Source organism: Falco cherrug, chromosome 6 (genome assembly GCF_023634085.1).
Source record: "Falco cherrug isolate bFalChe1 chromosome 6, bFalChe1.pri, whole genome shotgun sequence".
Classification (NCBI taxonomy): Eukaryota; Metazoa; Chordata; class Aves; order Falconiformes; family Falconidae; genus Falco; species Falco cherrug.
In genome coordinates, this window is record NC_073702.1 from 83366943 (window position 1) to 83390334 (window position 23392).

Consider the following 23392-nt stretch of genomic DNA (forward strand, 5'->3'; position numbering starts at 1 on the left):
TATAGCCCATCTGAGACAGTCACTGTTATCTCTCACTGTCACAAAGCCTGCATAAATGGATTGACCATATACTATGTACTTACAGTAAGTATTTTTGTTAAAGAATCATATGAATTAAGGTCAGACTCCATTACCAATGTATCAGTTCTTAGGAATCAAACATTCCAATTAGTGTGCAAATATGTGTTTCTCATTAGTTTTTCCTACCCATAATGGAATGGATGCAACCTAATATGTGATTTCACTCTCCACAACTACAGCATAAGTTATTTATACGTAGAATCATAGAATAGTTTGGGTAAGAATGGACCTTTAAAGGTCATCTAATCCACCATCCCCCTGCAAAGAGCAGGGACATCTTCAAATAGATCAGGTTGCTCAGAGCCCCATCCAGCCTGGCCTTGGATGTTCCACCTCTCTGGGCAACCTGCTCCAGTGTTTCATCACCCTTACTGAAAACAATTTCTTCCGTATGTCTAGCCAAAATCTACCCTCTCTTAGTTTGAAGCCATTATCCCTTGTCCTGTTGCAACAGGCCTCGCTAAAAAGTTTGTCCCCGTCTTTCTTATAGGCCCCCTTTAAGTATTGAAAGGCTGCAATAAGGTCTCCCCAGACCCTTCTCTTCTCCAGGCTGAACAACCCCAACTGTCTCAGTTTTTCTTCATAGAAGAGGTGTTCCAGCCCTCTGATCATTTTTGTGGCCCTTCTCTGGACCCGCTCCAACAGGCCCATGCCTTTCCTGTGCTGGGTGCTTCAGAGCTGGACACAATATTCCAGGTGGGGTCTCAGCACAACAGAGTAGAGAAGTAGAATCACCTCCCTTGACCTGCTGGCCACATTTCTTTTGATGCAGCCCATGATACGGTTGGCCTTCTGGGCTGCAAGTGCACACTGTTTGCTCATATCCAGCTTTTCATCCACCAGTACACCAAATGGAAATAGAGTGGTGCTCCACACCACCCTGTTCTGTTTCCATCAGTTTTTTGGTTTTTTTTTTATTCTATGCAATAAAAAGAAAGAAGTCTTTAATCCAGTTAGAGAATTTATGGTGTCCATTATTAGACAGTCAGGCCTTCGCTTCTTATTTGCTCCTACTGGTTTGCAATGTTTTGCTTCCCCACAATCTAGTTTATAATATCAATAACATAGGGTCAGTGCCATTAATACATTCTTTATTATAAGGTCAGCTGTTTCTCAGTTTCTTGCCTATCTGGCAAGGCTGTTTTGGGCAACATGAAAAGCCTTCCATTGACTATTGGAAACATGCACCAGAAGTCTTGTAGAGAATCTCTTTTCTACAAAGTGAGTAATACACCCAGGCTTTTCTCTGGATTTCAGTTAAGTCTATTCATGAAGATCTTTCATTGCATCCACTGGCTGCTTCCCATCTCCTGTGTTTATCTGCATGTCTTCCCCCTACGTTGTTTCTGCTGCTTAGACCAGCATTGGTGTGGTACTTCTCGAGAGCACCCCCAGACATCCACCCGCCCTGCCTTTCCACTCGAACACCAGCTGGCACGCTGTGCTTCGCTGCTGTAGCACAACGGAGCTGGCTAGGTCTGTGTATGTCCAGGTCTTTGGGAGCCCCGGGGTAAAGGAGTGATATATCTGAAGAGCAAATACATTGCAATGATTAAGTGGCCATTCATAGCTTCCAGGTTCTTTGCTTATTTTTAATGTAGTAATTACATAATAATATTAACAAACTTATCCCTGTACATAAGATTTTCTGCTCCGGCTAACTGATTTAATCCCAGTCATAGTGGGATCTTCTAAATGATCCACTACCCTTTTTTTAATCATTCCTGTTGAGAGTTAGACATTGATGTCAGCTATTTCAAATATGTCAGATGTGTCACCCAGCTTTAAACAAGAAAGGGTGACACAGTTTGAAAATCCTGTGTAGTTTTATAGCTATGTACCATTGGAGGGAAAAAAAAAAAAAAAAAGGAAATTGAGAATACACAGAATTGAAAGTCACCCAATACGGTATTTTTTTCTTTTGGAGACTCCATACTTTATCAGTTCCCATCTATCTGAATAGGAATGGATGTGTTGAATGATCTCATCAGCGTAGTAAGGATGTGGACGCACTGTGTAGGAAACAAAACTAACTTCCCAGAGAGGAAAATATAAATGAATGATGGTATAAACATGACAACATCAGTAAAGATATTGCTGCAAGCTGAAATGGAAACATTTTAACCAAAACAAAACAAAAAGTAAAGGTTTTATTTCAGGATATCTTTATTCCTATGCATTTGTAGCTCAGATTCAATGCTATTTTAAGACAAAGTAGTATTTTCTTTAGTATATGTTTTCTTATTTTATAACTATATATTGTATGAACAACATCTATTTGCAATATGACATGATTTTTTTTTAATAAAGATTGTTCAAATGCTAGGAAATTTGAAATACAGTGTTGATAAAACAATCTTTACTTTGTGCCCATGTGGATTATCATGCTGACTATTTATTTTGAGTAACACAGTTAAGTCATAAAATCTAATGATATGACCTGATAAATTTTTCATCCCAGGTGTTTATTACTGGGGAGAGTCAGCAGAACATCAGTATTTTTTTCTCTGAATATTGGTGTGAATATGAGAAATAATTTTGATGAATAATTGCTATAATTCTTGTGTCTTTTCAGCTGTTATATTATGAAGCTTTTTGCTGTCTTGTCTGAAATCTGTTAAAAATTCATTAATAAGTTGGTTTGTTCCTTTTCAAGTCTCTTTTTTTCCCAGATACTTTTAAGATCAATGTTACTTCCTTTCCTCCCATCTAACTATATTGCAAAATACTTATAGTAATACCAAAAAAGCTGAATGTTGCTTACCATTCATCCAATCAAATCAAACAACTTTTTTTCATGGATGTTTTTCCTAGCTACATTTTATTTTTATTATTTGTTTAGCGCCAACAGTGATAAGGATGAATGCAGGGAGTATTTTCACATTTTATGAAGTCATTAAGATAGGTAAAAACATACTTTTACTTAATAATATCTAATAAGTCCCCTACTATAGGAAGGCTACCAGTATTCTGAAGTCTTGTAAAGATTTATTACATTCAAAATAAATAGCTGTAGTTTTGAGGAAATAAAAAAAATTGCTAATAGACTGCCACTGGCTGCATATATCCAAGAATGTGTTAGTTAATTTATGAACCTATTTGTCATTTTTAGTGATGATACTTAGACACTACTTTCAAGTGTTTTCAAAAGTTTTTAGTTGTACTATGGAAGTAATAGTAAATGATAGAAGACTTAGAGATGCCTGGTGTTGAGACCGGTCAGTATTCCTAAACTATGGAAGAGGACATAGAACAAGAAAGCACAGCAGGTGGCAGAGAAATAGCTTTAGAATAGCCATTCATTTATTATGAAATTAACTTTTGATATTAGTTGTATTGCAGTAATTTTATGTTAGCAGTTTAGTAGTCTTTACATTTCCTGGTTTTGTTATTTTTGTATTTTGCCATCTGTACTTTAAAAAAATTCTTCTGTTGTATGATAATTTCAGTAATGAAAGGATTCAATATATAAAGGATACTTCAACTCAGTGAGCTATAAAAATGGCAGCTAGTTAAAAATTATTTTCAACCAGAAAAAAATCTTTTGGGGTAGTATGAGTGTGAAATTGCAGGGATTAAACTATTTCTTCAAGTAATATGGAAAGCATGTTTGATAACATAAACTCCTCTAACACTCTTCAAATCCTACATATTTAATTTTCAGGAGTTATTATGCAGTATGTTTTCATTTCGTGCATACTCTTTTTAGAGCTGATGAAGTCCAAAAGGAGTGATTTAGGAAAAAATAACATTTATTTATAGAGTTTAAAACAGCATGTATTGATCCTAAAGGCTTGATATATATGAAGATATATGTTTTAAAGTATATATAAAGATTCTATTTGAGTACTTGATGTTACTTTTTAATAACACAGCTTGTACTCATGCATGCTTGACACTGAAATTAAGAGATGTTTTGTCAGTGTAAGATGTATCTAATAATATTTGTTCTCTGAACTAATCAGAGGTCTTGAAAAGTATAAAACATGAAGACAATTCAAAGGAAAAGCATTAATCTTAGGATAGTTGAGTGTGAAAGTAATTTCTTCCCTATCCATCTTTATATTTATTCTAGTTACTCTTTATGTTAGCATTTCATATTAAGAAAAAAAGCAATGACAAAGCCCACTGTAGAAGTAGGATCATATACCTGCACTCCATGGCTGCAGGCTGCAAAGCTGCAAGCAGCAAACAAACCTCTCCATATGGATTAGTTCCAAGGGAAAGTCCAAGAATCATTCTTTGAATCTCTGCATTCAAGGAGTATGGTGAAAGTTTCCTTGGTTTGGTAGGCTGCTGGAGAAAGTCTATAATGTGAGAATACAGGTACATACATTTCTAAGTGGTCAGCTTTTTCCCATATAAATGGAAGACACCCAAGATAAAACAGACTTGGGTTTGAGTTTTTAGGTTTTGGTTGTTTTGTTTTGTTTTGTTTTTCTTTATTTCTAGTGAATTACTTTAAATGTCTCATTTAGTATGAAGTATTTTTTGCTATTGTTGTGATGGTTTTGTGAATAACAGAAAATTCAAGCTACTGGCTAATTATTTTGGTCGGGTTTTTGACATCAAATGGCAAGCACAATAAAGTGCAGAAAACGGTGCTGGTAGACAGATAAGAGTGTTAGCAGTAAGCACATATTAGAGAAATGGAAGTACGGGGAATGGCCAGCAGCTCTATTAACTTAGTAGACTTTGTATGCAATGGGTGGCCCACTTCATATCAGCCCTGCCATCACACATATATATTTATATATATGTATTAACATTCCATGAAGAAAGCAACAGTGAAAAAGCATTGTCAAGCTGAAGAAGGAACCATGATCTTTGGGGGTTATCATCAAAGGAATGGTTGCTTTTAGAAGAAATGTTTGTAGTGGCTTTTTTTATCGTTTTGGTTTTGTGGTGGTGGTGTTGTTTTTTCTTCTTCTTCTTTGTTTGCTTTATTACTAGTTACCTAGACAGCTTGATTTCCATGGAAAATGCCACTCTTCTCACTTAAAGCTGTTTGGCAATGCCTATTTCTACTGTTCTTCTATAGTGCCATTGCACGAAGTGTGCGTACCCATTCTTTCAGTCTGTAGATTATGCAGATGCATCCTCACTATAAGCGTTCTTATAAAGTTACCCCCAAAATATTGTATAATGAAAGTAGTGTAGCTGATGTTAGGCTTGTGAACAAAAGTGAATAATAAATCTTGTGATGGAATAAAAACGAAAGATTGTTGGGTCTAAAAGTAAAAGTAACTAGAAATAGGAAACAGTTTTTTAAAAAAGAAACACTGATAAATTTTCAGTGGCATCTGAAGCAAATGAAAATATTTTATTGTAGCTATACTGACCCTGTATGTCATGATTTTCTGGCGATTTGTGTGTGTGGTGTGTGCGTGCGTGTGCGTGTGCGTGTATGTTTCTGTTTTGTTTTTGTTGAACTCCCAGGAAGAGGTTTAAACATGAAGGCAAAACTTTCAAACCTTAGCATGGCTAAATATGAAGCAAAGCTGCCATTCTTTTTTTTTTTTCCTTTTTGTGCCTCCATCTAGATCTGTCACATAATTTAAAGAAAAAAGAAAGATACAATTTAACCACAGGAGAGCTAATAGTGTGAAAAAAAAAAAACAACCCTGATGAATTTTGTTTCCGCAGCACGATATTATCAAAGATTTAAGAAACAAATTTGCCAGCCTCGGCGAGAACTCTCTGGTAACAGCATAAATGTCTGTGTTGGTTTGCTTTTGAGTTAAAGGTTTCTTTTTCATTCATTTGAACATATTTATCTTTTTTACCTCTTCTTTTTTAATTTATTATTCATACCCTCTATTTAGCAAGCCTTCATTTTTTAAACCTCTTCCATCTTCCAATGTCTTTTTTCCGTAACTTGGATGGAAAGTTTATGGCAGCAAAGCTGTCATTCTGGCTACTTCTGCTGCAGCTGTTCCTGCTTTTAGGTCATACATGTTTTGGGCGTTGTGTTTTTGGACATGATACCAACTGATAGTGTCATGTTCCTTTTGAGTAAGCTTTTTACCACGCCATCCGATGGGCTCACTGTCATAGGGCTCTATGCAACTTCCATTTTGCAACTTATACTGCTTAGTCATCCTCAATTCTCCAGCAAACTTCGATTAACTTGGTGAAAGTTCAAACTCATCTGGAATTAACTGTGCCTTTATGTTTGCTCTTTATGTTCTTCTTTATGTTTTCAGTAGTAGTTTAAATTATAAAGAACAAACTTCACCATTGCTCAAGCAACGCCATGCAGTATTGTTTGTTGCCGCTAGAGAATGCAAAATATAAAAGCACAGTGTATTCTATCGAATATTCTGTTGGCAGGGTGGGCTATCTATATCATAATATAATATGTTTTGAAAAAAAATCTGAGATGCTTCTGTTACTCTGGTATTCAGCAACAACTTGCAACTCAAGAGCCGCATACTGAGCAGTATGAAGTTATGGTCACACTATAGAAGATTATTAAGAGTATGAACTGTTGCACAAAAACACGGCACAAAAGTGCAAGTTTGATATATGCAGTATATATATAATGAACATGGGCTTTGAACTAACCTAATGATTTACAATTGAGACGACTTTTTTCAGATAAACTGCTAAAAGCATATTAAAGAAAAATACCAAGGGGAGACTATTATTTGAACATGCTAAATATCTGTTCAGTAGCATTGTATGTATTAAAATGTCCATGATGTTGCCATAGAGCCCATATACTAAGAGAAAACCAAAAACCTTTGGAGAACTGATAGTAATTGAAGTCCTCATCTTAAATGACTGGAATTTTTATTCAGGAAAAAGAAATGGAAAAGCAAAAACTCCTTTATCAGCAAGCCAGACTTCATGACCGGGGTGCTGCTGAGATGGTTCTACAGACTATCAGTGCTAGTAAAGGTAATGTTTTTTTTGTGTAGATTACATATTAAACCTTATTTCTAATGATCTTTGAAATTATTATATTTCTTATTGGAGCTGTGTTATGTTTGGCACTTAAGTTTGGTTTCAAAAATTATTATAATGAATAAATCTCATGAGGTTATTGTTGTTGCTATATTATAATAATTCGTTGTTTATTATTATTATTATTATTATTATTTTATTATTATTATTATTTCGAGAGAAAGTGTGCAAAAGTTCATAGCTTTAGCAGTATGCAATGACAAAAAGAACTCCAAATTCTGGGATGTGTAGAGTTCTGAAGTAGGTGTAGGCTTTGGTCCTTTCCCCCCACCACACTCCCCAAATACTAACTTTACCGGTGTATTTTCACAAGTGTAAAAGATGCTTTTGTCCCATAGACACCATCTTACTTCTTAAGTTTTGATGCTTTCGTTGTCTGTTCTGTGATTTGTTTCTACAGCAGTGATATTTTAAAAAATCCTGTTTACAAATTTCATTTACTGTAACTAAAAGCTTTGTATCACTGTCATTTTCTGAAGAGATGGGAGAATATTTAGACTGGCATGCAGAGTGGACACACTGTTAAACTTGAAAGCTAGCTTAAAGTAGTGCACCCAGCCTTAAGTCAACTGGTGGATGCTTTAGCAAGTGAAGCATGATTTCTGTTCATTGAGCTGAGTTATTCCTGTCATATCTTGCTTCTACTGTGTGCTGTGTATACATTACACTGTGTCTGTAGGCGCTCGGGAAGGTATTAAGTCACACTAGAGATCATGAAAGAAAAATACATCTGTTTTACAAGAGAAACAAGAAAGGCTCTCCTCATCAATTACAATTTCAGTAATTATATGGTTAAGTTAATAGAACATTCTTATTTTTAGATATGATCTAAATGTATATTTTAAAATAATTTTAAGGTGAGATGGGGCCAATGGTTGCAGCTACCCTAAAGCTAGGGATTGCCATCTTAAATGGAGGAAATTCTACGGTTCAACAGGTAAGGTAGTAATTTATTTTCACCCATTCTAGTCAGTATAGATCTTTATACCATGATTGTTATTATTGTAGTAGTGCATTAAGTAATGTAACTATTTGTCAGATGCTGCTTATCCTCTTAATCTTGTTCCCAGAAGAAAACAGTGCACAAAAGTACCTTGTTTACTAGTTATATATTTCTTATTCATATAAGCTCATCTACAGAACACAAGGCTAAAAGAAATTTGTTTGGCACTTCAGCTGGAAGGGGGAAATTTTATGTTAAGTAATTAACTTCTAGGGGAATTCTGTGGGAGGGAAGGATTTCTTGGGAGATTGCCGTTGTTGTGTAGCCAGTAGAGGGAAATTGTTAACCCCGGTCTTCAAGTGTTACACAACTTCAGAAGTCCTTATCTTATGCCATGGAGAGTGTTGGTGATAAAAGCAGAGAACTCAAACTTGATTCACTAATCTATAGTAAGATAATGTGGTGAGCAGTGGACATGTTAACAGTATTCTGCACTGTTGAAGTGACATAGGGAGCGCCTCCATCTAGGTCTGCAGCATGTTTCAGGGTTCTGTACTAGTTGAAGGTTCCCAAGTCCAGAGGGCTTCATACCTGCCATTACTGCATTGCTGTAGGACAGTTTGAAGGATACAGACAGTTGGGAATGGTTAAGGTCCCAGGTTAAAAAACCACTGAAGCAGCTGAATGCAGCAAAAATAATGGTCTTTTCAGGGGCTATAATTACTAGGAATTGACCAGAAAGGCCAAAAAATGTGCATAAAAGTATCTGCTTAAACCATTGCTTGTTCTTTGTTATGTCATGAGATTAAATTACTTGGGGAAAGCATGACACTTGTACATAGTTATTTGATCTGAATTTCTAATGCTGCAATCTGGATTTTTTAAAATGGTTTGATAAAGCCTTAACTAATCAGAATGCTGGAAACAGTTATTGGTGTGGTTAAAATAATACTTGCACTACTAGTCTAAATTACATACTTACAAAAGCATCAGTAATACAGCTAGAATTGCAATTTTTTCAGTTGCGTCATTTCTACATTTTTTCTCTGGTGTTATGCTCACCTTTTCGATTTTCCTTTAGGTCCTAAGATCAACTCTTCTGTCTTCCTTGGGAAGAATGGTATGGGTGGGGGGAGAGGTACAGAAGTGGTTTTGAAAAGTCATCATCGTCCTCTGGAGTTCTTTGCTTTGATTAGTTTGGTGTTGGTGATGGGGTTGTTCTATTTCTGTGATCTTGGTTGACTTGGGGTTATGTGGTTCTGTTTTGATAACACTGTCTGCTTATGTGCTTTCATTTTGGAGGTTACTTATTACCCATTTTTCCTATTTTTGTTATTTGCAAAAAGAGTTTTAGCTCATTCACAATGTGAATTCTTGTAGCATTCCTACTAAAATACATCTTTGACCACTGTGATTTTTATTCACAACCGGGACCTCTGGTATCATCCTATACCTTCAGTCAACAACACAGTGCATTCTAGAACGAGAGTTCACTCCACTGGATGACTTCTTGTCATCTCAGTCTGTGATCAGACAGATATTACACATTACAATAAAGCTAAAAGAAATTTTAAAAATTCTTACATGACTACTAACACACTGTTGAAGCTAAAATAATCTAAACCAAATGGAGGTTATGACATGCCCAGTCCAGTGCTGAAATGGTAGTATCAGTACAAATTTGTGGCCTTGTAATTGCACGACTGTGTTTACATTAAACACTAAATTCTCCTGGCTGTATTGACTTTAGTTGCTATCTTTATTTTCCCATGTTTTAGCAAGGAATATCCAAAATGGATCATTTTCTTTTCTGTAAAGGACATAAGCATTAAATATTCTTTTTATTTTACATATCTGGATTTTTTTCTGCACAGCTCTCTTACTTTGTTTGTAAATATTAGAAGTATTTCAAAATACCAGCATTACTAGTAATCTAGAATCTGTGTAGTATTAAGTTAACTATATTAACACATAGTATAAATATTAATTCTCTGCATAAATTGTGTTTACAGAAAATGCTTGACTACCTCAAAGATAAAAAGGATGTGGGATTCTTTCAGAGCCTTGCTGGTCTTATGCAGTCCTGTAGGTAAGAAAATATCTACTCTCAAAATGTATTATTTTACATTTAGGTTTTATTCCAGGGGATTTAGAGTTTTGGAAAGGTCATATACATAATTTCTGCAAACCGCACCTGGGGACTGTAATGTACTAGATTTGGGGTGAAGGACAAGGTGGTGCTCAGTGTATGAAAATATTCATATGATATGGATCTACCTTTGTAAAAGAGTTCTTTTCACAAAATGGCCTTTGTGTCTATTTGAGATATGTCAGAAAACAACTCTAGAGTTAGGAGCATTCTTCAGGGGCAGTTTCTTAAATCTGGAAGTATCCTGTAATCCTGCAGAGACCAGGTTAATGATCAATGTTAAGTAATCATAATGATTTTGGAGAAACCCAACTGTATTAGAAATATTAATAGGACCTTTTTAGAAGGCAGAAAAAGGAATGAAATATTTTGTTTTAAGAAACTGTGAAGGTACTATGACTTTTTTGTCCATTCATGCTTCCTCATATTTATATTGATTTTCTACATAAAAATACATTTCAATGTTTTGTATATTATTCCTAAGAATATAATATTCCTAAGAATAATCTATATCAATAAATAATGCATTAATGAACGTGAAACATAGGACTGAAGGGCATTCCTGGATCTAGCAGTTCAGTCTTCGGTTATGTCAAGTGTACCATGTTATATTCTTTTTCCTTAACACTTCCTTTGGCCAAGTTTCATTTTGCAATCAGTGAGGTTTCTTGCCAGCAGAACTGCTGCTGTAGTTCATCTAGATTCATCTGACTTTCATGAACATTCTTGCTTATGAACAAAAGTTATCCATGGCTAGTGGACACACTAAGCCATGAGAGGCAGAACTCTGCAGATTCACAAATGGAGATATGTAAGAGTGTATATATGTTCCTTAAATCTGGTTAGTTGGATACATATTCCCCTTTGGCAGCCTCAGTTTTTCAGAATGTGGACCGAGGGGAACACTGAGTGGAACTAATAATGACATAGTTTCTTAATGGACCTTGCTGCTTGGATGGATGAATCACATGGGTGAACAAGGAGCTCCTGGACAAAATCAAACGCAAGAAGGAAGCCTACAGGGGGTGGAAGCGAGGACAGATAGCCTCGGAGGAATACAGAGAAATTACCTAAGCAGCCAGGGATTAGGTTAGGAAAGCTGGTAGAATTAAATCTGGCCAGGGACGTCAAAGGCAACAAGAAAAGCCTCTATACGTACGTCAGTGATAGAAGGAAGACTAGGGAAAATGTGTGGGCCCTCTCTAGAGGGAAATGGCAGACCTGGTTATGCAGGAGAAGGCTGAGGTACTCGATGATGTTTTTGTCGCAGTCTTTCCTGGCAAGTGCTCCAGCCACACTGCACAAGTTGCAGAAGATGAAGGCAGGGGCTGGGAGAATGAATAACCACCCACTGTAGGAGAAGATCACGTTCAAGAACATCTAAGGAACCTGAAGGTGCACAAGTCCATGGGACCTGATGAGATGCATCTGCAGGTCCTAAGGGAACTGGCAGGTAAAGTGGTTAAGCTACTGTCTATCATATTTGAGAAGTTGTTTCAGTCTGGTGAAGTACCCACTGACTGGAAAAGTAGAAATGTAACCCTCATTTTTAAAAAGGACAATAAAGAAGACCCAGGAAACTACAGCCTGATCAGTCTCACCTCTGTGTCCAACAAGATCATGGAGCAGATCCTCCTGGAAACTATGCTAAGGCACATGGAAAATAAGGAGGTGACTGATGACAGCCAACGTGCCTTCACTAAGAGCAAATCATGCCTGAACAAATGTGGTAGCCTTCTACTACAGGGTTGCAGCATTGGCGGAGAGGGAAGAGCAACTGACATAATCTACCAGGGCTTGTGCAAAGCATTTGGTGCTGTACCACACAACATTCTTGTCTCTAAACTAGAGAGATGTGGATTTGATGGATGGATGACTCGGTGGATAGGGAATTAGCTGGATGGTTGCACTCAGAGAGTTGTGGTCAAAAGTTTGATGTCCAAGTAGAGACCAGTGACAAGTGGCATTCCTCAGGGGTTTGTACTGGGACAAGCACAATTCAACATCTTTGTCAGTGATATGGACAATGGAATGACACACTGGAGGGAAGAGATGCCATCCAGGTAGACCTTAACAGGCTTGAGAGGTCGGTCCATGTGAAACGCATGAAGTTCAACAAGGTCAAGGGCAAGGTCCAGCATGTGGGTCAGTGCAATCCTAAGCACAAATACAGCTGGGCAGAGCATGGATTGAGAGCAGCCCTGGGGAGAAAGACTTGGGGGTGTTGGTGGATGAGAAGCTCAACATGGCCTGGCAATGTGCGCTTGCAGCCCAGAAAGCCACATATCCTGGGCTGCATCAAAAAAATATGGCCAGCAGGTTGAAGGAGGTGATTCTCCCCCTCTACTGCGGTCTCATAATAACCTAGCTGGACTGCTGTGTTTATCTCTGGAGCCCCCAACATAAGAAGGACGTGGACCTGTTGGAGTGGGTTCAAAAGAGGGCCACAAAGATGATCAGAGGACTGGAGCACCTCTCCTCTGAAGTCAGGTTTAGAGAGTTGTGGTTTTTCAGCCTGGAGAAGGGAAGGCTCTGGGGAGTCCTTATAGCAGCCTGCCAGTACTTAAAGGGGGGCTACAAGAAAGCTGGAGAAGGGACTTTTCACAAGGACATGTGGTGCTTAGACAAGGGATAATGGCTTTAAGCTGAATGATGTTAAGTTTAGATTAGATGTTACAAAGAAATTCTTTACTGTGAGGGTGGTGAGGCACTGGAAGAGGTTGCCCAGCAAAGCTGTGGATGCCCCATCCCTGGCAGTGTCCAAGGCCAGGCTGGACGGGGCTTTGAGCAACCTGGTCTAGTGGAAGGTGTCCCTGCCCGTGGCAGGGGGGGGGTGGAGCTAGAATATCCTTTGCCTTTGACGTCCCTGGCCAGATTTAATTCCAACCCAACCATTCTATGATTCCGTGGTTCTATGAACTGGGCTATAATATAAAGGTTGTCAATAATATGGCTTCTTTGTAACCTCTAAAATGAGTGTATATCGCAAACACATCCTCTTTTTTTGGTCTATTATAAAGAACTAAATTCTATTGTCATTTGCAGGGCAGAAGCAGGTTAAGCCTGTAAAGCTGAGTTTCGTGATCTTGTAGCAGACATATATTAAGCCACTGAAATATATCTTCCTGACACTAGTATGCTTATATACTTTAATGAAATCACAGATCCTTCTCTGTCTTTCACAGAATGAAATATTGCATATATTTAATTAATTACAGGACAAATGTCATTTTTCTTATTGCAGTGTTCTTGACCTAAATGCATTTGAACGTCAGAACAAAGCAGAAGGCCTTGGCATGGTGACTGAAGAGGGATCAGGTACTATTGATTTAACAGAAATGATCCATGAACTTTTCTCTTTTACATTTTGCAGAAGCAAGCTGAATTTGAAAGAACCTTGTAAATATATATCTAGAAGCTGAAGCTAAAATATGATTCCTAAGAGTGGTTTGTGTTTAATTGGCCTACCTAAGCCCATGCTTGTCGATAGTAAATCACTAGCATGTGTGGAGTTTCAGAACTGCCTCAGAGGACTCTTAGCCGTTGTTATGAAGAAGTGAAGGCATTACATATAAAATTTAAAAGAGATTTTTGTCTAGTTACAAACAGCAGTGTTTATGCATGTAAAATATTTCAGAAGTCTCTACTTAGTTTCAGCATAAAAAGAAATCAAGAGTTCCCACCTGATTTCTTAAACAGTTTTGGCTGTTTGCATGGAAAACAGACAATGTAGTTAAGCTGTAAGTCAAATAGAAGAGGTCAAGGAAACTGTGTCTACTATTTGGAAAAAAATTCTACTGGGAAAGCCTTTTCTTTGAAATAATTATTTTCTGTTTGTCTTTGGGGACATATTTCAAAATTTTTGTTTTACTTTTGACTTTGAACCAATTTGGCTTTCTACCCTCTGTGTTGTCAGTTCACTGTCAATTTCTTTCTTCTGTCTGACAGTAAGTTCTATTACTGCCTTACCGTGATTGTCTGGAAACGTTAGGTTCATTCTCATGTGACTTAATAGAGCTACCAAAGCACATTTTCTCCCCTTACCCTCAGTATTTTTTACAGTGCATTTTTATGTTTAAATCCTACAGTGATCTAATCTTTTAACATGTTTTTATCTTAAAAACAAGGTAAAAAAGCTTGACTGTGTAATCATTGTTGCATTTGGGGGTTCATGATTCATACCTGTAGTACTACATCTCTCTTTTATGTGGCATATTTCTTGAATATTCAACTGCTTGTCTCAAATCAAAATAATGAACTATTAAAATTCACTTCAAGGCCAATCATAAATGCTGCTTTTCCGAAAGTGCTCCCTCTTGTCTAAATTGTAGATCAAATCCTGCTAGACTTACATGACTAAACAAAATAAAGTGAACCCATGTGGATAAAATTTGGTCACAAGATTGTGGATTGAGCACTGATGCTGCAGCTATCTGGCATATAATGTTTTGGCCATTACTTTCATGTTTTACTGAAGATTATTCTGCACAATGTTTTACTCCTTTGGACAAAATTTCTACTACTAAATAATGAAATTAATTATTCATAATGTTGAATTTTGAAATGGACTATCAAGATATCAGCTCATTTTTATTTTGACCGCTACCTTTATTTCTAGAGTTGACTCATTTTGCATGCAGATATAGATCTATCTTTAAACACTGCATAATTGACTCTACCTATGTTAGAGTATTTTTGTGTTTCCTCATTTGAGGGATTATTTTTTTAATTTTCTGTTTATTTGATCTGTCTCTTTAGAACAGAACTAATTTTGCCAAAACCAATGCTAACTATATTTTGTATTTGCTAAGAACAATTTCTCAACTTTTTTTTTTTCTTTTTTCCCTGTTTCTTTTTTCTTTGAACTAATTGTCCTGTCCTCCTTTCCTCAGTCATCACTCATGAGCGTGGTAATTATTAAAAACAACTGCCTATTCTTTATTTTTCCTGCTCTTAGCTTTGTGTCAGCACTGTACAGCTCCTGAACACCATTAGATTTTTTGTTCCTGTAAAAGTGTTAAACTAGTGGGTTCTTTTCTATTATTATTACAATTGTTTATTCCAAAATTCTTGGTTTTTGTGTAAACTCTCCCCACTTTGTTCTTCCTTTCTCAGGATTTGCACAGTGACTGGCACACTAGATGTAAGAGCAGCAAGCTTTTTTAAACTCTTTTCTTTTTCTGTTCTTTTTTTATTTCTTTTCATTTTAATGAGCCCAGTATTTGCGATGGATGAATGTTTAAAAAAAAAAAAAAAAAAGTATACTTATACATACACAAAGCCTTGTGCTCTAGTCCTCCTGTAGTATTTATGTTGTGTATTGAATGTGGCTTTATCGCTGCATTGATTGTGCAAGCCCAGGAAATCAGTGGTGGATCCAGTGAGGATTTGAGGGTGGTTAGTAAGGAGAGGACTTGCCACTGGCTTGGTTTATCTAATGCAGTCAGGAGTTGATACAAGAAAGAGGTGGTGCGTCACTAATTGTAGAGGAATCAATAATGTTTACAAGTGGTTGGTTCTTCCTTGCTTAGAAAGCTACTTGATGTGTTAAGGTTCCTATACCTCAAAGGTTCCTTACTTCAAGTAAAGGAAGAGCTCTGTGGGAGCAGTTGCCATGAGATGTTCCTGTCACCCTGAGGAATGAGAATTTAAAATACAAAATGTGTGCACCATTCAGTAGAAACAATAAGCTTAAACACAGCAGATGTCTTTTCATTAGCCAAATGCTGGGGAGAGGGATGATCTGGATTTCCATTTGTTTTCTCAGTGGAAATTCTTTATTTGGCCTATTAACAAAAATCTACACTTAGGATCATGTGGTTTTGTTTTCTTTGTTACTGAGCAGCAGCAATGTCAAGCTATGGTAATCACACTCACTATGTCAATGATTTCTTGGCACAAAGGGATAATATTTGCTAACAGCATCTTTTTTGTGTATTAATATCCAGCTATTGAAAATTCAAGAAAACAGAACAAAGCAAAGCCAAACCATAAAAGACTGTACTTTTCCTTTTCAGGCTTACGTTATTCTAGATATTTTGCTACCTTCAAATAATAATAATAATAATAATAATAATAATTTTTATATTATGAAGCACACCTTTTTCAATTCATTGAAAAGTAGTTTACATAAGAGCTGTACAGGTACTGGTATTGATACCTGATAGCATTATGAAAGCCCAGCCAGTGTGTCTGTGGGGAAACTCCTGTAGTGAACAGTTTCAAAATAATCTAGATTTTATGGGATACCTGAGATCATATGCCTGTTTGCAATCCTGTGAATAACCATCTGTGAATACTACAAAGGAAGTACCAAAGATGTGGAAATGTTTTCTCCCATTCCTTTTTTGAGGGAGAGGAGATATTCTATAAGTAATTACTCTTCAATTAAAGATCACTTTATTGATTCCCAAGGGAATGATGGGATGGAAAATGTGCACTGTAGCCTGTTTCTCATGTCGCCTGAATCTGATGCGGAAGCATATTAATAAATAATTGTCATTGAGTTTACAACCCCTATGTCTGAAACTGTTCTTGCCAAACTCAAAGAAAAACTGCTGATGACAATTATGGGAATAGCTTTTCCTCGAGGGCAGTGCTTGTTTCTGGTCCCATGTCAACCTTGGCAAGAGGTAGAAAGCCCTGTACTGAGTCAACATGGATGTGAGATATATTGCTCTATTCCAACTGTTTCTTTGTGCTGTCTGCATTGTAAGCTCCTTGTCCTGATATTCCTCTGACTGGTACTACCTTCCCTTTCCAAACCCTGGAACCCCCACTGGTAACAACATTGATGGTTCTTTAGCAAATGTGTTTCTTACTTGTTTTCGTGATGTACTCAATGTTGTTTCTTCTGTATGTATTTTGTTTTGATTGTTCTGTTTCCTTTTCAAAAAAAGGGACTTCAAAACCAAAGACATGTAGAAATGCATATTATCTTGCAATGGGTTTCAATTTTTCATTTCACATTCATGCTCTATGCTCTTTCACCGTGAGTCACAAAAATCTTGAAAGTGCAATGTTTTTCCTCTTTGGAGAGACTTGTTTTATGTATCATGTGAAGTAAAAAAATTAAGTTGTTAAGTTCACGCTTAGATTATTTTACCTTTCTTTCCTTTTTTTGTCAGGAAAGCTATATATTTTTAAAAATCTTTTAATATTGTATCACGACATTAATTTGTTTCTTTGTAAATTGTCTGAAGGTATATTTTAATAAAATATAATTTTAGAATGAAGTTTGATGTAATAGTAGGTCTCAAAGGACTTTCTATTAAGTTGACTGAGAGTGGTAGACATGCCATAAAATAAATAGCTAGAATGACAGTACAGATCAGGGCTGTTTTCAGCCATTAATAATGTGAAATCAGGAAATATGCTTTTTTCCTTCACCAACCTAGTCACACTTAATGTGGATGTTTAAATTCCACATGATCCACTGTAGCCTACACTGAAGGGGGTGTTTTCCACCTTTATATCACTGTATTTGAATCAGTGTTTACATCTAAAATGGAACTTCAGTAGCTTCAGTTCAGAGACATTGTTGTGTCACTCAGTGAGAAAACAAGTGCTTTTCTTATATGAATTGGATTGTTGAGAAGTCAAAGGCATGTAGCACTCACAGTCCAACCCAATATTGCCCAGGTCTTGTGATAAAAATAAATGCAATTGATTTATCATGGGAGAGCTTTGCTTTTGCTTAACAGCCGCCCAGAAGGAGCCCTGTTCCTTTCTGAGAGCTGAAAGGATTTTTATGTTTCTGTAAATACGTAGCATCAAAACATTGTTTCTGAGTAGTAATAGAAGTCATATCTTTTGCCACTGAGGACTGGGGGTGGAAGAGGGAGAGAGAATTATTAAACCTGGATACATGCACTTTCAAGGAAAAAAAAACATGTATTTAATTTTTCGTTCAATTTTATTTTCAGTTCCTACACATGATACTTCTGTTTCTATACATCACAAACACAAGCTACCAGTTTTGCAAAAGCTACAGGCTTAAAGCCTTCATGTGCGTAGCCACACCATTTACACACAGCATGAGCAATGGCAGCATTTTAACATCTGAGCAAATATATGCCAGAATATATATCGTATCAACAGAAACTAAAGAACATGGTTTCATGACAACCTAAGTCATACTATATGCAGTGTGTATGTTTGTAAGTACATTATCTAGGCAAATCTTTGTATGTACTGGCATGAATTGGTGTGCACAGCAGCAAAGGTTGTTCTGTTAGATTTTATAGAAGGAAATGGATCTGTATGTCAGTTCTGTAGTTTCCAGTGAGGTACCACTTGCCGTCAGGAAGTAACATCTGACAACTAAATTCCTGTCAATACTGACATTGGGTTTCGTCAGATTTTGATCAGCTGTAGAAATTGAAAACCTGGATTATTTTAAATCTTAGTGTCACCAAGCTGTTTGAAACACAGGGGATTTTGCTTCATTTTAAAATATGTAAAAATATTTCTAAAAGGTACAGACCTTTCAGCATATGTGAAATGATGTACCTAAGTGTCTTCTGATTTTGCAGAATTTTGCAATAACTTGTATTATTTTTGTGTTTTATTTACAGTGGAGCTAATTAACAGACCCTTCCAAACCCTTCCAATACTAAAATTGGAATTTATTTCAGAGAAATTCCTAAATTCCAGTGGATATATGAAAAGCAAAAAGATTGCTTCATAGATTAATCTGTACAATCATTTTAACTTGAAACTTCTTTTCCTTCTTGTTCTGAAAAATCTTACACAAGAGGGCAAGAAAAATAGAGGTGGAAAAATATTAAACTGTAACTTATTTTGTAGACCTATTAATACAAACGGCTTTAATTCAGTGATATCTTGATATGCAAGAAATAAGCCATTGGGCCTTCTATGGGCTTAATTTTTCCAATGGTGATATGTCAGCAATTTTCCTTGTAGGTTATTTTTTAAAATCATCACAATCTTTAGCAGTCAAGCTACACACAAACAGGCTCCACGAAATATTTGCCTTTCTGTAATGCTTATTTTTGCAAAATATAAATATTCATCTAGATCAACAAAGCATGTGACTCCAAGCGTAACTTCAAGCATGACAGGAGTTCAGTTAGAAAAAAAAAGGATATTCTATGCACTGGCCTTATGGCCAGCAACATATGAAAGTATCTTACAGGTCTGAACCTGCAGGTAATGTTGAATAATACATTTCTAGGCACCTCTTGATTTTGCCTTCTCACCTTCTCAGGCATATATTGTATGTATACGTTAATAAGCATTGACAGAAATAGTAGTTCATTTTTCATTGTTTAATTAGCTGAAAGGATTTTCAGTCTTCTGTGACTGAAAAACTATATATATGGTATTTATATCTGGGATGGAGAACAATGTCATGGAGTGTCATTTATAGTATTGAGCTCATTCTTGCAGAAAGAATTGTATATTGTTTGCCATAACCGTAAATGCACAGCTGGAGTTAGGAGGAATAGCATTTTATCTTTCCCTATGTTACAAGAAACTGTGTCGGCATATACTTTGGAGAGATACCTGCTCTTATTACCAAACATCATGTCTTGATAGCAACAGGGAAAACTGAAATGCTGTACTTTTAAAATATTAATATTAGTTTTCAAAAATCATTTGCGTCCTAATCCTACCACGTATTGAAGATTCTCACTTCAAAATTCACAGGCTGTGGATTGAAAAGTCCATTAGCTTGAACCCATAATCATTCATGACTTTATGTACAGTTAAACTGATCATGTTCATGTTTATATATATTCCAGGTTGTACTAAATAGTGTTTACAATTCAGCTGTGTCGTGGTTTAACCCCACAGCTGGGGTCAGCTGTCCCGGCTGTGTCCCCTCCCAGCTCCCTCTGCCCCCCAGCCCACTTGCTGGTGGGGTGGGGAGCAGAAAAGGCCTGACTGTGCAAACAGTGCTCAGCGGTAATGAAGACATCTCTGAACCTTCGACACTGTTTCCAGCACAAATGCAAAACAGCCCCGTACTAACTACTATGAAGAAAATTAACTCTGTCCCAGCCAAAACCAGCACAAGCTGTAATAAAGTATTTATAATAATATAATAATTTACAAATGTAGACATTATAATTAGTTATTCACCAATATAACCGTATGTCAGTAATTGTTAATGTAATTATTAGTCGATCATCTTTTTGAAAAAAGCTTTTTTCCCTTAATTTTTAATTCATTTACTCATTCCTCTAGTTTCCTTCTGTTCACACACTAAAAATATTCTTTGTAGACATGAGATTTAGAAGTTCAGATAAAAGCCTAAAGTATCTCTTCATTAAAAAAAACAGTATCCTAAAAATTCTTTTGCAGTTTGCTTACATTTTTATCTCTTTTCCTTTTGTTATCTACATATAGCACTTGGCCACATATTCAAATGACGTGTATTCCTACAAAGTAGAGGTTTTTATGGCTGCTGGTTTTGTTGCCATACACATTCCAAATACTTTCCCAAAGTCCTAGATGGCAATTTCCGTACTTTCAATAGGTGGCCTTTATTGTTTTGAACACCTCTGTTGTTGTGCTCCTATGTCATTTTATTAGCTGTTCTCCATTTTCCTCAGTTGTGGTTGTTTTCCTGGGTGAACGATTGTTTCTCCTCCTCACGTGTCACTGTACAAAGTTAACTGTATGTCCTGATGTAATTGAAATAATGGTGTGTTAATTAAGGCTTTTTACTATACTGTTTCCTGTGAAGAATCAAGAAAATAATTTGAAGCTCTATACACTTGGATATTAGCTATTTACCAAAAAAATGAACTGAAGGGCCTAATTCAGAAAGCACATCGGCATTTGTTCTAATTCTTCGTAAGTTAATTGCTTTATTTTGTCATGGGAGACGAATGTCCAACATCCATTTTGTTACAGCAGTGGACAGGTACTAAATCCTCAAATATTTCAGCCTAAATGATTCTTGAGAATGCACACAGGTGTACATTTCATGGGTTATTTTAGATTATTTTAAAATCTAATAGTTTATTTGAGAAATTATTTTCATTACTGTTCGATGAAATTTCTTTCTGGATTTTTAAATAATTTGTTTGTTGATGAATAGGAACCAAATTAATCCAAACCTAACCTTTGTGTGTAACGCAGCATTCATGCCCAGCAAACTCAAACAAGAATGTAAATCATGGTTTGTTTGTAAAATGTTGCCAAGCTCATGCTGCCATATTTATAAATCAAAAGTTAAGTTTCATAATTATTATTTTCTAACCAGATAACTATCTGTCAAGCACAACTATGTGCTTCAGATAGATTGGTGGTTATATATTTTCTCTCCCCTTCTCTCTTTCTTAAAATTAAATATGGAGGTATTTTTTAGGGGCTGTGGGGTGGTACTTGGCAGCCTGTGATAATCTGCTTCCATCTGGCCTTTCTACAGGAGAAAAAGTGATGCAGGATGATGAGTTCACCTGTGACCTCTTCCGCTTCCTTCAGTTGCTTTGTGAAGGACATAATTCAGGTTTGTGGGCAGGCTGCCAGTCAGCTAAGCCAAGGTGATGGTAACTAAAGATAAAAGCTCTTCATTGCTGAAGGTTTGGCAACCTTCATAAAATATCATGGATCATGGAAGAGCTGCTAGACTGTACATGAAAGGAAAATATTTATTTTTGCCAGTTTTCTTAATCAGCTTTAACTTTCTAGAAAAGATAATGGTTTTCAAAATAACGAGTTTTGGATCTTGACCTCGTAGGAAAGGTAAATAAAGATAGGAAAAGGTACATGGTTTATAACTTCTAGACAGTGAAGGTTCAGAGGAAAAATATATTTATTGTATATTTATATATAAATATATAAGGTATATTTATTGTTTTTTGACATTTGTATGCTTTCTGGTGTGCACTCTTTGGCACAAATGTTAGAATTGTGTGTGAAATTACAACATAGATGATGCCTTTCTTGAAGAAGTAGCACTGATTTTAAAAATGCAAAACCAAATTAAACAAATACATGATATTAAGCATATTTTTATTGTTAATGTACATTTCCCTGTGTTGTCTGTGTCATTATTAGGGAAGGAAAAAAAAAGGTTTTTTTAGCTCTTGGATGTATTTATGACTTTGTAATCAGGAATTTTACAGTTATGCAAATTAATTTTGCTTTTGCTTAACAAAATACATACTAGGTATAATTCTGATGACATTGATGAAATTCTAGAGGTGTAAAAGTAGTCATAAATGGATGAAAATAAGACCAAGATAAAATTCTGTAGACAAAACAGATAATTGGGCTTCTGGCTTCAGGAGTTCACTGGTATGTGATCTCTGCAATAAAATGCTGGAACTCTTAAAAGATTTTTTGAAAAAAAGTTAAAAAAATCCATTCTTTTAAGCTATACTTTCCTAGATCATGTTAAATCAGAACTAATTAACAGGAGTAGTTGTGTAAGTCTTTAACACTTAAATAAATTGAAATCAAACTTCTATTTGAATTTTTAGATTTTCAGAATTACCTGAGAACTCAAACTGGTAACAACACAACTGTTAACATTATCATTTCCACTGTGGATTACTTACTAAGAGTTCAGGTAGGTTAATTATATATGAATTGAGTAGATGAAAATAATGGCTTGCAACTATACAATACTTACTGTTGTTTTAAGATTTATTTAATTTATTTGGATCAGAACGCAGAAGTTTGTATGTGAAACTCTGACTTCCTTTATTTCTCTGGAATTTCCTTCAGCAATACATGATTTGCTGCCACAGAAGTTCTTTTTACAGCAAAATCATCCTTCATCCTTATCAGAAAATACTGTTTTATTAGATGAGCAGATTTATTGGTCATGACATTTATTCTGGTCGCTGTAGCCCACGTTGATGAGAAAGGCTGTAATTCTTTACTGGTTACAGTTGTTCAACAGTTGTTATCTTGTACTGTGGGAGTCAAAGTGACGTAAGTGTGAAAGGCTGATTTCAGCTATTACATGCGAGGTAGCAGTGCAGCCCGTTAACCAAGAGCAGGCAGAAGGTAGATACGTGCTAACTGTGTCAGTGAACACCATTAGGTGGTTGTTGACTGATACTACCCTGTGACTCAAAAGTGTTTTGTGTAGTACAAGTTAAGCTTCAGCTGCTTATTCATCCGTGTTCTGGTTTAGCCTGAACACTAGGATGCTGTATGGATAGTCATGGGGTGGCATGAAGCGAAGCATAAGAACAACACATCATTTTCTAAGGAGGAAAAAAACCCCAAAGAATAAAAACAAAAGCAGAAGGCTAGATTAAAAT

At 36.2% G+C, this 23392-nt stretch overlaps 1 protein-coding gene across 4 annotated transcripts in view; it reads left to right on the plus strand.

Moving 5' to 3' along the window:
- RYR2 (ryanodine receptor 2) overlaps nucleotides 1-23392 on the plus strand; it is a 434547-nt gene that overhangs the window by 371147 nt on the left and 40008 nt on the right. For all 4 annotated transcript variants that reach the window (XM_055714670.1, XM_055714672.1, XM_055714671.1 and 1 more), the window contains 6 exons: nucleotides 6885-6984; nucleotides 7908-7987; nucleotides 10006-10082; nucleotides 13387-13460; nucleotides 21544-21624; nucleotides 22601-22689. In XM_055714670.1, coding sequence (XP_055570645.1) covers nucleotides 6885-6984; nucleotides 7908-7987; nucleotides 10006-10082; nucleotides 13387-13460; nucleotides 21544-21624; nucleotides 22601-22689 — 501 coding nt within the window. The remainder of the gene's footprint in view (nucleotides 1-6884; nucleotides 6985-7907; nucleotides 7988-10005; nucleotides 10083-13386; nucleotides 13461-21543; nucleotides 21625-22600; nucleotides 22690-23392) is intronic.